Here is a 13,850-nt window from a genome sequence, read left to right on the forward strand (position 1 = left end):
TTTCATATGTGTGTATCTGAAGTCCTTACCTTCTGGCATTCCAATAAAACATTTTATTTCAGACAGTACTTCAAATGCCTCAAGTACCAATGAGTCTTTTTCTCTATACCAAAAATCCAAGGGTGGAAACATCTGAAACAAATGTGAGGTGTTTTCTGTGGTGTTGTGTTGCACTATGGAAAGAGCAGATGTAACACTATCTATTCAAATCTGTACCAAGGGACTGTGCCTGGCCAACCAATAAATTTCCTGTTCAGTGGCTGCCAGAGATCATCACACCACCCACCTCCTCCCTCAAAGTAACACGAATGGCTGCCTCTTCCCCACCATCAGCAGCATTGTGGGGACTAAGGCTATTGCCTTTCAGTGCCTCCTGAGTAAACAATCTCTGTTTACAAGTAAAGTAGAGAGAGTGGGTTTGATTGCCTTTGAAACGTGGAAAGATAACCTCTTTTCACTATTCTCTCTCATAATTTTCCTGTGATTTGCTGGCCAAATGGCGTTCTTGGTAATACTAGTGCACCTCACTGTCTGCAACCAACAGGTGTAACAAGTTAACAAGAGTGTAACAAGATTACAAGATCTTTGTAAACAATTATTTTGCTGGTGCACAAGAAAAGAGCAGATTCTAGCTCCCTGAGCAGTGCTAACTACATGGGGAAAACTGAAGCAAAATCTTCAAGAATTATTTTAGTCAGTCAAGGCAACAGACCTGACACATCAAGGAAATCTGCTGGGCAAGACAACATGGTTTAACACACACAGTTTTCTAAGCATAACAGCATTTTAAAGGCCAGCTTTAAGGCAAAAGAATGGTTGGTCTCTCATCATCGTGCACAGAAGAGATAGAAACCATGTCTAGCCTCTAACAGGAGGAAGGCTGAATAAGCCTGTAACTGTTCATCTACTGAGGTGGACAGCTATCCAGGCAGATGTGTAGTTTTTATGTGAAATCTCAACACACATGCATGTTCCCATGCATGTCTAAATGAACATGCATCTATGCAAATGCATGGTAAGCATGTCTGTGCATGTGTTGATCTACAAATGAATGCATGCGTGCACACACTCAGACCAGGTGTAGCATGCACACTGCTCTTTCTATATGCTCAGTCACACCTACTGTGTGCTCTAAGGGCTGGTTTCCAGTGTGAGGAATACATTCCAGAGGACGCTGTTTGGGTGAAAATCAGTTATTTGCCTGCTTCTTTGACTCCAAGCCTTTTTCCTATTTGCACAAACCTGGAGATACAAACTTATTTGACACTGCGAATCATAAAACTGCTCAGAGGTGCTTTTCTGAAAATACACAGTATCTGCAGTTTATTTTTCAGTTTGGTATGAGGGAACAAGGGATTTTCAAGCATAGGCTTTTTCCTCAGGCATGCATCCCATGGATGACTCAGGGCAGATAAGTCTCTAGTCCTTCACCAGCCGGTAGATGTGATGCTGGGCACCATGGTCACTAGCTGACACCTCAAAAACATATGCTATGCACAGCAAGGTCTCCTGTGTGTCCCTGTTTGTCACAACCTAGACAGAAAAGGAAGAAGACAGAAGCTGAGATGGCATCTGCTGTTTCTCTGCTTACATATTCCAACACATAGAGCAAAAAGTCATTAATAAGCAAAGAACAGAACCATAGGAATGATGCACAACTCAGCCACCACATGCCCTAATCTATGTGCACACACCCCCAAGGAAAGCACTTTTGCAGCAGCAGAACTACAATGCAGTGAAGAGACAGGGAGGTGAGCAGAGTCTACTGAGGAGAATAGAAGGCAACAACCACACAGGTGGAAGCAGGTCCACTCTACTCCCCACCCCCTGGTGTTACAGATTTCATCAGAGAAGGGATCTGCAGAAAAGTATTTTTGCTCTGTTTGTTGGGTTTAGAGAGGCCATCTCCTGTTGCACATCCACTCCTGCTCATGTGATGGTATACCACAGCCATGAACAATTCTTTCCCACCATCTGATCCTGCTTGTCAGTGGTAGGCACAGACCATGAGAATTAGAGAGTATATCTCATTTTACAGGAGATATTAAGAGCAACCATTTTTCAGCTCCCCAGTCAGGGGTAGAAAATTCTCAGCATGCTGTTCAGGAAGCAGGACTGCAAGACTACAAAGGTAATATATAAAAGGCTGTACTAGCACCCACATGAGATATGCCTCTCTGTGACAGGAGGTGAGAAAAGGACATGAGATTACTGAAAACATAAAGCTCCAGATGAAGTATAAATATATGACAATTTTGTTCATTAAATTTACAGCAAGCACTGGCCTAAATGTGGAATGACACATGCAGAAAGCAGTTACAGCATTTCTCAGTATGAATGATAGCATACATGCTTTCAGTCTCTCTGTCCCTGCCCACTTCATGCCTTTGCTCATCTAAAAAAACCTTTAGCATTTATACTTATCTTTTCTTCCAGATGCTAAAGAGCTTAGTAGAAACATAGAAGAGTAAAGCCTCCTTTACCTCATACCCTCGGATGTATAATGATATCATTAACTTTGTTTTATAGCCAAGATACATGAGCCACAAATCAGAGCAATGAGTTGCCTGAAGTCCCACAGCACCTCCAGAGAATGGAACGAACACCACTTGATTTCCCTTCTTTACAGCCTCTAGAATCTCTTCCACTTACCCATCTTCAGGTTTTCTGGGCAAAGATCTGCGACACATCTTGTAGAGGCGAGCACAGAACTCACAGTCCACTAGGATAATCCACCTTCTAAGATGACTTTGCCCTCTTCCCAAATTTAGGCTGCATCCGAGCCAGGAAAGACTCCTGGTATAATACAGACACTAATGCAATCTAGTTACTGTAGCCTTGTAGTACTGCACTACCTAGAGGTTGCAGCGATTCATGAATGTGTCATAGAGCTTCCCCTAACGTGTCTCTTCCTTTACTTGCCTTGATATTCTTTCAAGGTTCAGGATGGTACTGAGGAAACAACTTTTTTTTTCCTACCAGGTCTGGGTGAAGAACTCTCCCCATGACAAAATTATATGGTCATTTAACAGTGTTCTTGCTTTATTAACTTGCAAAAAGTACCAGGGCACAGACAGGACCTCAATGTCCATCTAATAGTGGAATGAGTACTTTCTTCACTATGACTTCGCATCCTTCTCCTTCCTGTATGTCTCTACCTCATCAATTCTCCCTTTATCTTTCTTTTCTTTTCCCTGTTATGCAGGCCTCTCAAATTCTACTGCTTCTCTGCATGAGCTACGATCTCTAGAGCTCCTGTCTTGAGGTGCAATACACATGAGAAACACTAACTACAATTAGATGCTGAGCTGTAAAAGGAATCTGCTTTGACTCACAACAGTGAACTCTTGCATGGGGCTTACATGTTTCCAAGCTCCAACGAAAACAGTTCAAAGTCCCACCTGTAAGATAGTAAAGTTCTCCAGCACACTGTTCATCATATACTTCTCAGGAAGGTGCTTGAGTTTATGAATGAAGTTTATCATGTATTCACAAAGAGGGGAACGGTGAATGCGATAGGAATAGTGTCCATTTTCATACCGTGCATACTCTGTCTGCAATGTAAAATAGAAAAGGGGCATATGTCACATCAATAACAATCACATAAAAGGACTCAGAACAGAAAAAAAACACAATGACTTTTTCAAGGCTTCTCCTTATGAGAGTTTCTGGACAGCCTTACACAGAGGAATTTTTTTGGTTTACATACACATCTTAGCTCCTGTATATTTCATCTTCCTTTGAACAGAAATTGATGCTTGCTTGTATCATTTCATAGCAGACTCTTAGATGCCCTTTACCTCCTTTCACCTCAAGAACTTGATTTCCTTTCCCATACACCACGAAACCTTTCCCTGACCTAAATACCCCATCATGCAAATCTATAACCAGATTCTAGGCATGTCTATCATATGACTAGAGATGAGTCTTGGGAAAGAACGTAGCTTGAACTGACTGCTGACACCAGAACATCTGGTGTTTTGCACATGGCTGCTGCTTTGAGAAAGACAGCAGCAGGAAGCAGGTCAGAGCAGCTCTCTTAGCAGCTGAAAGTGGTGTCAGAAAACATTTCTTTGACAGCAGTTATACACATAATTATGCAGCTTCACTGTTGCTAGAGCTGTAAGTATGCAAGCACTGAGATAAGCCTCAAAAAATCATAAGACTATAGTCTGTAAATGATTACAGTCTATTCACTAATTACTGTAGTCTATGATCTGTTTTCAACTTTCAGGACTACAAAACAAAAGTCCAGGTTTCCTAGCTTTTCTTTGGTCTCCAGAAAATCCAGATAATCACCAAAGCTGAAAGTCTTACATATCCACAAGTCTTCAGAAACTGAGATTTAAAGAAAAAGCATCAAGCGCTATGAGGCCTTCCATAAGGTCCTGAAAATGCCATGTTGCAGGCTGGAGCAATTTTACAACTGCATGTCTCAGAAATAATAATCTATGGCATCCATCTCCCTGGTGGGAAACATGGGATATATTTCACCTTTAGATATATGCAGCATGCAAACACTTGAAGTGACAGAACAGCAGCCAGAGGACTTTGCACACAGGGGTCTGCTCCCTACCTCCACTTTCTCCACCACCTGCTTTCCAAAGGAACACACTTTAGTGGAACAGGTAATGACCATGTTTTCCGGGCTCTCATATTGGCTTGAAACACCATAGAAAGATCTGGATTCATCTTCAATATTGGTGTTCAAATCAGCCTGCCAAAAATAAAGAAATAAAAACAAAGGAAAAATAGATTATTATCAAGTACCCGTTGTGGTGTTTTTTTACCGTTACCTGAATGGATTTTGCTTAGCCAGGACTGTCCAAAGCTCCAAAGCAGATCAATGTGCATCAAGCAAGCAGGAGAAATTTGAAGAGTATGCAGTAAAATCCAGTTGGGAACTTCAAAAACTTCTTCAGAAAAACTTGGTGGGAATTTGTACATGTTTGGGGAAATATGAACATTAAAATTTGAACATCAAAAATGTATCGCATGACATCTTGCTTTAGCTGATATTTACCATAACAAGGCAGTGAGAGAACAACATGGAGGTACACAAAGCATTTGGAGAGCAGACAGGAGGGCATTGTAGAGTCAGAGCAATGCAACAGATAGGCTAGACTGGGCTGCCTCACTTAGGAGGAAAAATAAGGGTACAGGAACTGGAATAAAGTTCTTCCACTCTACAGATGCATGGAAAGAGACAGAGCGGGGAGAAGGAATGTGTGAGTACACATACACACGCTGTGCTCAGGTACTATGATACAGTGATATGAAGAATGTAATCAGATAGGATGCAACATAAAGAATGTAGGTGGCTCAAGGATCCAGCCCAGTTCCACCTGAATACAAACCCATCTTTATTAGCAGCCACAGTTTTGAAATGTGGGTGCCTAAGTTTGGCCAACTGAAGCCTCATGTTGGGACCTAGCTCAATAAAATCATGGTTCTCTGAAGAGTCCACTGGGGGTCATTCAAACTACATTTAAGAAAAGAAGAAGTGACATTCACTTACACTTTGAAAACACAAAGGGTGTGTGGGAATATCCAGTTCAGCTTCCTCCATTTCAGAACTAAGAGGGTAGAGCTCCTCTGTACTCTATGAGCCCAGGTGCTAGCTTACTTCAGCAGAAAAGCAATGATCAGTCCCCATGGGCTATTTCAGCCTATTCTATTCTTCCTGCTGAACTGAGGGAAACAGGAAACTGTAGAAATTGTATTCCTGCTACAGTGGATACAGCATGAACAGGATTGTATTTGATGTGATTCTAGTGTGGTTTTCTTAGCTGATGTCGTTGATGATTGTTTTCACCTGAGAGCTAGAGCAGGACTTAGGACAAGCAACACTAACATTGGAACCGGAGAATCTCAATAACGAGTCCTTTTTCTGTGCCATATACAATACCCGTCTCTTCTCTATTACGAGATAATACTGTTAACTTATTTCTCTGAAGTAGCAATTTCAAAAAAGATTTAAGTCATTCTACATCTGTGCTGCTGATAGAAAGTGCCAATCCTGCCTTCTCCCCATCTGCAGCAACACAAGCCTGCTGCTGCCATCGTGCTACCATTAGCAATTGTATGACTCTGTGTTTAAGCCAGATGAGAAAGCTAATCACAGCCAAAACAGTTTTTTAATTTTGTTGTGGTTTTGGTCAGACAAGAAAGCTCATTTGCATCCTCACAAAGCTATAGAGGCTGGAAGAGGTGTACATACATGAAAACTAAGGGCTGCCTATTTTGATAGCAACACACATGCAGGTTGCTTCTTGGGAAACTGTACCTCAGTACCTCGTGCCTTCTCGTTCCTCTTGTACTGGCACAAACTTTTGTGTAGTTGTAGTACAAAAGTCATTGAGGAATTACTCAGCTAGCTCTTCATGGGATCGATCACTTCCTTGACCTGTTTCAAAAGCACTTGTGTGTATTCAGACAATGCGTGTTGGGAGGATGGGCAGCAATGGGGAAAGCAGAAGGCACGTCTGCTTCTACTAGTAAATGCTGGGTTTAAGCAACTATAGCGGGAGCTAGAAACCTGCTAGAAGTCTTTCTGTTGCCACTCCTTTCAAGTTAAGTTTTGGCTCTGCACAATCAGGCTGAAACTTTCTTGTACCACAACACTCACCAGCAGCTCCCACCTCACAGAGGTATTGCCAGTAGTGATGACAAAAGCACTAACAGGAAGAGCAGCCATGTAGTAACGTGCAGTATTTCCTTTCAGTCCAATTCCCCTGGCTGTTAACTTACCACTTCAGGCATATGAAGGATGAAGAGATGACGGCAAAAGAAATAAAATAAACCATCTCCTCATTTATTTCAGAAAATCCAGTTCCATTTACCACTTAGCACAACACTGGGACATTGCTGCCACTCCGCATTTGTGCATGCATATTTCCACCTAGAGAAGAACTACTATCTCCATTTGATAATGACATCACAGAAAATCCAAGCCAACAATCCAATAAAATCTAATTATCATGAATTTTTGGTAAAGTACAAACTCAGAAAGACAGATTTTGGACAGGTTTTTCATAAAGTACAGTGAGCAGTGCATCTCCTGGAATATCTCATAGACAAGCAGCTGTAGCATCCAGATAATTCTAGCAGTACAAAGATTCAATCCAGGCAAGATGACAGGATAGCCTAATGTTCTAGAGTCAATGCTGGAAACATTAGGGATGGATACACAGCTTTCAATCTGCTTGTTTTCTTAATTGAGAGCATAACAGCACAGTATTTAAATACATGATCACAAATCACTCTTCAAAATACAAGGTGTTGCCCACAGTTTCTACAACTATCCTTAATAGTTGTGTCATTCACACCAAGACTATGATGAAAGAAAATCCATTTGTCAAAATGGTTTGCTCTTTTTCTATAATCCCCCCCTCTCTCCAACCCCCTCTTTTAAGTAGAATGTCTCCCTCTGAAATAGTGACAAATCTTCAACCATTGTAAACCTGCTTGGTCCTGTATATAACACATTCACACCAGTTTGCACCAGCTATGCACTCAACCCTTTATGTTTTCCTAAACTCATCATCTCCTACATGCCACATATACCAAGAACACCCTCTAATTTACCAGGTGATAGCTGTACAAAGCCAGCAAATATTTTATGCAGTGTTACACTTCCATGGTCTGTCAAAACTTGAGCAGCATATGTAGACAATTCCAGGCTAAATTTTACCTGGTAGAACAGGTGTTAACAGGAGCAAGGCACAAGCATTACAAGCTTGATCATAATTCAGGTTGCCTAGTGAATTGTTAAGTTCACAAAGAAATCATTGCTATCCAATTTTCCCCACCATATTTATGTAGATACCTCATTTGCACTACAAATACACATGTATTAGAGAGAAGCAATGTTACTTTTTTCTGACTTGGGTTTTTATTGAGTTACCACAACGTTAATTTATTGTAGAATCATAGAATGCACCCTCCCTCCCCCCATCCGCCACTCACCCTGTCAAGGGCAGGGATGCCACCCACTAAATCACATTGCCCAGGGCCTCATCCAACCTTCTCTTGAACACCTCCAGGAACTGGGCATCCACAGCCTCTCTGGGCAACCTGTTCCAGTGCCTCACCACTCTCTGAGAGAATTTCCTCCTAACCTCTAATCTAAATCTCCCCTCTTTTAGTTTAAAACCATTGCCCCTCATCCTGTCATTATCTAACCAAAAAGTTGCTCTCTATCTTTTTTATAAGCTTCCTTTAAATATTGAAAAGCTGCAATAAGGTAATCCCAGAGCCTTCTCTTCTTCAGGCTGAACATCCCCAACTCTCTCAGTCTTTCTTCATAGGAGAGGTGCTCCACCCCTCTGATCAACTTTGTGGCTCTCTTCCAGACTCACTCTAACAGGTCCACATCTTCCTTGTGCTGGGGGCCTCAAATCTGGATGCAGCACTCCAGGTGGGGCCTCAAAAGGGCAGAACAGAGAGGGACAATCACCTCCCTCGACCTGCTGGCCACTCCTCTGTTGATGCAGCCCAGGATGCAGTTGGCCTTCTGGGCTGCAAGCGCACACTGCTGGCTCATGTCGAGCTTTCCAACCACCAGAACCCCCAAGTCCTTCTCTGTAGGGCTGCTCTCAATGAGATCTTCTACCAGTCTGTCCTTGTGTCTGGGATTGCCCCAACCCAGGTGCAGCACCTTGCACTTGGACTTGTTGAACCTCATTAGATTCACATGGGCCCACTTCTCAAGCTTGTCCAGGTCCCTTTGGATGGCATCCCTTCCTTCGGTTGTACTGACTGCACCACTCAGCTTGGTGTCATCTGTGAACTTGCTGAGGGTGCACTCGATCCCACCATCTATGTAATTGATAAAGATATTAAACAGTACTGGTCCCAGGATGAACCCCTGAGGGACACCAGTCATCACCCGCGTCCACCTGTACATAGAGCCATTGACCACCACTCTCTGGGTGTGGCCTTCAGGCCAGATGTCAAGGAAGCTAACTGTATTGATTTTTTGGTTTATTTGACCCATATTCCAGCTGTCTGAATAAAGATTAATCCTTTTTCTTCTCCAAAGAGGAACCAGACTAGGAGTCCTTCACAATAGTGTTCAGCTATATCTCAGGGTGGGGGGGATAAACACAATGAAAAATCCCATACATGAAATCTCAGCAGCTCCAGGGAAGGAGGGCAGCAGCTGGCTGAGGACTTTGGTTCATGTTTGTAGCACAATGGAGCTGCAACACCTCAGATGGATACTGCTGGCAGCTCTGCGGCGAGGGACCTGGGGGTTGTCGTGGACAACAAGTTAACCATAAGCCAGCAGTGTGCCCTTGTGGCCAAGAAGGCCAATGGGATCCTAGCCTGCATCAAGAGGACTGTGGAAAGCAGGTTGAGAAAGGTGACCCTCCCCCTCTGCTCAACACTGGTGAGGCCACACCTGGAGTTCTGTGTCCAGTTCTGGGCTCCCCGGTACAAGAGGGACATGGAGCTACTGGAGCAAGTCCAGCAGAGGGCTACTAAGATCATGAGGGGACTGGAGCAACTCTCTTCTAAGGAAAGGATGAGAGAGCTGGGCCTGCTTAGCCTATAGAAGAGAAGGCTGAGAGGGGATTTTATCAATGTGTATAAATACCTGTACAGAGGGGTGTCGAGACAGTGGGGACAGACTCCTTTTGGCAGTGCCCAGCGATAGGATGAGAAGCAATGGGCACAAACTGAAACCCAGGAAGTTCTATCTGCATATGAGGAAAATCTTCTTTACTGTGAGGGTGAGGGAGCAGTGGAACAGGTTGCCCATAGAGGCTGTGGAGTCTCCTTCTCTGGAGATATTCAAAACTCACCTGGATGCAATCCTGTGCAATGTGTTCTAAGTGACCCTGCTTGGCAGGGAGGTTGGACTAGATGATCTCTGGAGGTCCCTTCCAACCTCAATCATTCTGTGATTCTATATGTAAATATAAGGCCAAAGAACCACAGCAGCTCAGGAGTTGAATCCCGATACACTAGTTTTCCCTCCTATGGGGATTATTACTTCCAAAGGGAGACAATTGAAGGGAAAAAAAAAAAAAACAAAAAAAAAAACAATGATATGTGCCATAGCCAATCTAACCTCTAAGTATCAACTGGACAGTCAGGTAAATCCCTATTGGATGCAGTTACACTTCCCATGATTGCACAAGGACAAAATCTTGTTGCATATAATAGAATCTCTAATGACCAAAAGAGATATTGCTTTTAACTTAACATCTGAAAATGATACAGACTCCATGCCTAGATTCTTATGAGCTCCTCATCAACAGGACTCAAAACCATATTGTCACTTTGGGGAAAGGATTCTTCCTTTCTCTTCACTTCCAGTGTTTCTTCCTCTAAACAAAAGTTTGTGCCAAATCACACCTCATCCTGTGCCTGCTCACATTTCTCTCTGCCCAGAATGTACCAGGTATGAAACCAAGCAGAGGAAGATCTGTTTTATTTTGTCCAGTACATTCCATGCCTCGAAGATACAAGGCAATAATATTAATTGTAACTTAGAGTGAATTAATTTTCCCATCACTTCATCAAGTAGGAAGGCCAGTCCTCACTTTATAGTCTGGGAATGCATGGACTTCTTGAAGACATAACACTAAATGTGATTCAGACTTGGAGGCTAGAACCTAGGTCTCCGAGCTCCTCAGTGGCAAACACACTAGCATATCTAACAAGTAGTGAGATAACTCTTGAATACATTCCTTACCCCATCCTAGGCAGCCAAAGGAAAGACAGTCAGGATTTAGGAAATCCCCCACCCAATGGGATGAGTTGCCTTGTCCCCCAGGCTCCTAGCAGCCACTGCTAGCAACAGGGTATCATTGCAGCAGGAGCAGAAGCAACATTTAAGCTGGTTGGGTGCTGTCAGCAGTCACAGCTGTTCACATTTCTTCAAGGGCAAAGAAGAATAAATACAAGAGACATATTACAAGCTGAAGGTGATTGATGAGCCACTGACTGGACCATACTACTTTATCTGACAAAGTCAGGGCTCTTGCCTTCTGTCCAAGAAATTCCAGATGCAAAAAGGTGTGCACTCTTTAGCCAGCTCATAGCAACAATCTGATGTGTCTGGAATGCATTCAACTTACTGTGCAAGCTCAGCAGAGATGACATACTTGTCTTCAGCTTGCCTGTTGAGTTCCAAACATGCTGAAATTACAGTCACTGAGGTGTCTGTGGAAATAGGTCTCAGAGATCTACAGATTGCATTCAAGATAGTTGATCTGCCTGTTTCGGTGCTAACATCTGAGATTTCCTCCTTTAAGGAGAAGTAAGCAAATTTTCTTAAATGCAAAAAAAAAAAAAAAAAATCTAGACAGAAGAAAATGGATTTGTTTGGGGAAAGGCATAGTAATCCTGAACAAGGCTAGTATTACTTTTTTTTCTTTTTTAAAATCATCTTGGTGGTCTGAGTTCTTAGCAGCTCTACTGCAAACGCCTTGGATGAGCCTGTGTTTATTACTCAATAACTGCAACCCCAGGAAAGAAACACAGAAAAGTTGGCATTGTGCAGTATCCTAACAACACTAAGTTTTTTGTCTGATCTTTGGTGGGAGTGAGTTTCACAACTGATTACTGAGAAAGGCCTCATTCCTGCTAGGATAAGGCTGTGAATCAAAATTTCTCAGAAACTGTTCACAAAGGGAAATGTGACCTTTGAGAATCAGTCTTCAGCTTATCTGAGGCTTTGAAAAGCAGTAACTGGACAAGAGTCCAAGTTGTAGTAAATGTGAGAAACCATAGCTTGACAATATCTTGCACGCATGTCCCACAGTCAATGGAAAGGCACATGGTAAGCAATTCTCTAAGAATGTTTCAAAATGTGTGCCACTACCTCCAAGAAAGGTGCAAGATGGCAGTTCCAGAGCTAGACAAAAATTGCAGAAGGTCTTACCAACAATAAGGTTAGCTGCGACTTAGCTAACCACCAAGGATTGTGTAATTTTAACATCCAGCTGACAGATTGCCTCAGCAATTCAATCTGCTTTTTGCTGCCAACAATATCTATTCTGTTGAACACTCTGGGGAATAACTTTGGTGAAAAAAGTGTCATTGGTTGACATAGAGATCCCTTACATAAGCTAGCAACTGTTAGGATGTGTTGCTGTTGACTGCAGGTGAAATTAACGTGCTGTCAGATCCAGATCCATTCTCAAAAAAAAAAAAAAAAAGGCAAAGATCTTAAAAATCAGGGTGGAAGGCATACAGCAGACAGGACAAGGTGACAAAGGGAATTTGCACTGCTGCTGACCTGACTGGATTTGCCTGGGAGAGGAGAGAAGCCAAGTGCAGGACATGCACTCTAGCCCACCCCTCCAGCCCCTTCCACTAAAGTATAATTCATTTAATGGAAAGAAACCACACAGTGATTTGACTGATTCAACTTGCCTATCACCGATGAGAAATTATTACATGTTTTCATCACTGACAGGAAAGGTCTCCTAAGCAATTCCCTTGATAACACCCCTATGCAGATGTCTGCTCTGGACAAAGTACTGCCTATCCTGAATTTCTTTCTTTCTTTCCTTTTTTTTTCCTTCATCTTCCTTCTATCTTTTAGTCATTTTCACAACTTCTGAAAGCTTTAAGATGCAAGTGCACCATTCTACTAATGTGCAAAGCCCTGAAAACTCCTCTTCCCCAAACTATTAATAACGATGAATTTAGGAGGAGTTCATGGGGAGAAACAAGTAACAGGTGGTAGAGATAATATTACACTGGAAAAGAGCAGAGCTGCCACTGCCTATGTGTTGGAAGGCAAATGTCTCACATTCATTGTTGTGTGCTAGAATGCACTTGGAGCACGGAGAAATGTCACTGAGATATCATACACAACCTGCCAATCCAAGTCAAAGAGTTAGTTCATTGTACCAGACTTTCAAAGCCAAAATCAAGGAAGAATTGCAAATACTGCTTATCTTTCAAATTAGTCAACTTTTAACACTTAGCTATTGTATAAATAATTTAAAACACCACTGAATAAATGTGAACTCTATTTCTCAGTTCTACTGCCTCCTGTGAAATGTCAAGAAACCCCAGACCTGGTGTTTGGAGTTAGGCTTTCAGTGCACAACAGATCATTGCATATATTCACTTCATAGTGCAGTACTGGCAGTTTCCTGACTCAGGTTCCTCAGGTGTAAAACTGCATAAATACAAAAACAACTTATTCAATGTCTTGATTTTTTTTTTTTTTGGAAATCTTTGCCACCTGCAACCACCACTTCAGTTCAGAACCTCTGAAAAAAACTTTCATTATCTTCATGTTTCAAAACATACCTTAATACGTATTTAATTACCCATCCAATTTTAGATTATCAGTAAGTTGCTTTTGGATAAGACTTTTAACTTAACAAAGCAAACAAACAAACAAACAAACAAAACTATGAATTCAATAGTATAGCAATTGCTTTATCTAGCACCTTTGGACATCGGTGTACTCATATAGCTTTTCAGAGTAATCAGGGAATAAAATGAAAAAACACTCTATTGTATACTGTTTACAGAGGTATAAAAATGCAGAGATATATAAAAATCTCAGCTGAAATCTCATCTTTTCTGAAAAACTTTTTTTTTAATTACATTGCCTTATCTATGAAAAGTGTTTGTTTAGGGAGGGTGAGGTGTGGCAAAAAAGAACTTTTGAAAACAAGAACACTTTCTTACTACCAGAGCCTGTAAAACATTTGGTCAAGCCCACACTTCCATATTTGGAAATACCAACGTAATGTCATGTAGAACTTGCAGGTTTTGCTACTTTATATGAGCTGGTCTCTCCTGTGGGCTGGAGTTGCACCATCTATTACAATACATAAAACTCACGAATTCCCATTATAAATGTGGCACAG

General features: G+C 42.0%; 1 protein-coding gene across 3 annotated transcripts in view; it reads right to left on the reverse strand.

Annotated features, from left to right (window-relative positions):
* Positions 1-1,292: 1,292 nt before the first annotated feature.
* TEAD4 (TEA domain transcription factor 4) overlaps positions 1,293-13,850 on the reverse strand; it is a 60,478-nt gene continuing 47,920 nt past the window's right edge. For 2 of the 3 annotated variants that reach the window (XM_035545690.2, XM_035545689.2), the window contains 3 exons: positions 4,577-4,717; positions 3,402-3,554; positions 1,293-1,533 (listed from right to left, as the gene is read on the reverse strand). In XM_035545690.2, the coding sequence (XP_035401583.1) occupies positions 1,420-1,533; positions 3,402-3,554; positions 4,577-4,717 (408 nt within the window). In that variant the 3' untranslated portion in view covers positions 1,293-1,419. Of the gene's footprint in view, positions 1,534-3,362; positions 3,555-4,576; positions 4,718-13,850 lie in introns of all 3 variants that reach the window. The other variant, XM_035545691.2, reaches the window with a different exon arrangement.

Source organism: Cygnus atratus, chromosome 1 (genome assembly GCF_013377495.2).
Source record: "Cygnus atratus isolate AKBS03 ecotype Queensland, Australia chromosome 1, CAtr_DNAZoo_HiC_assembly, whole genome shotgun sequence".
In the NCBI taxonomy this organism is placed as follows: Eukaryota; Metazoa; Chordata; class Aves; order Anseriformes; family Anatidae; genus Cygnus; species Cygnus atratus.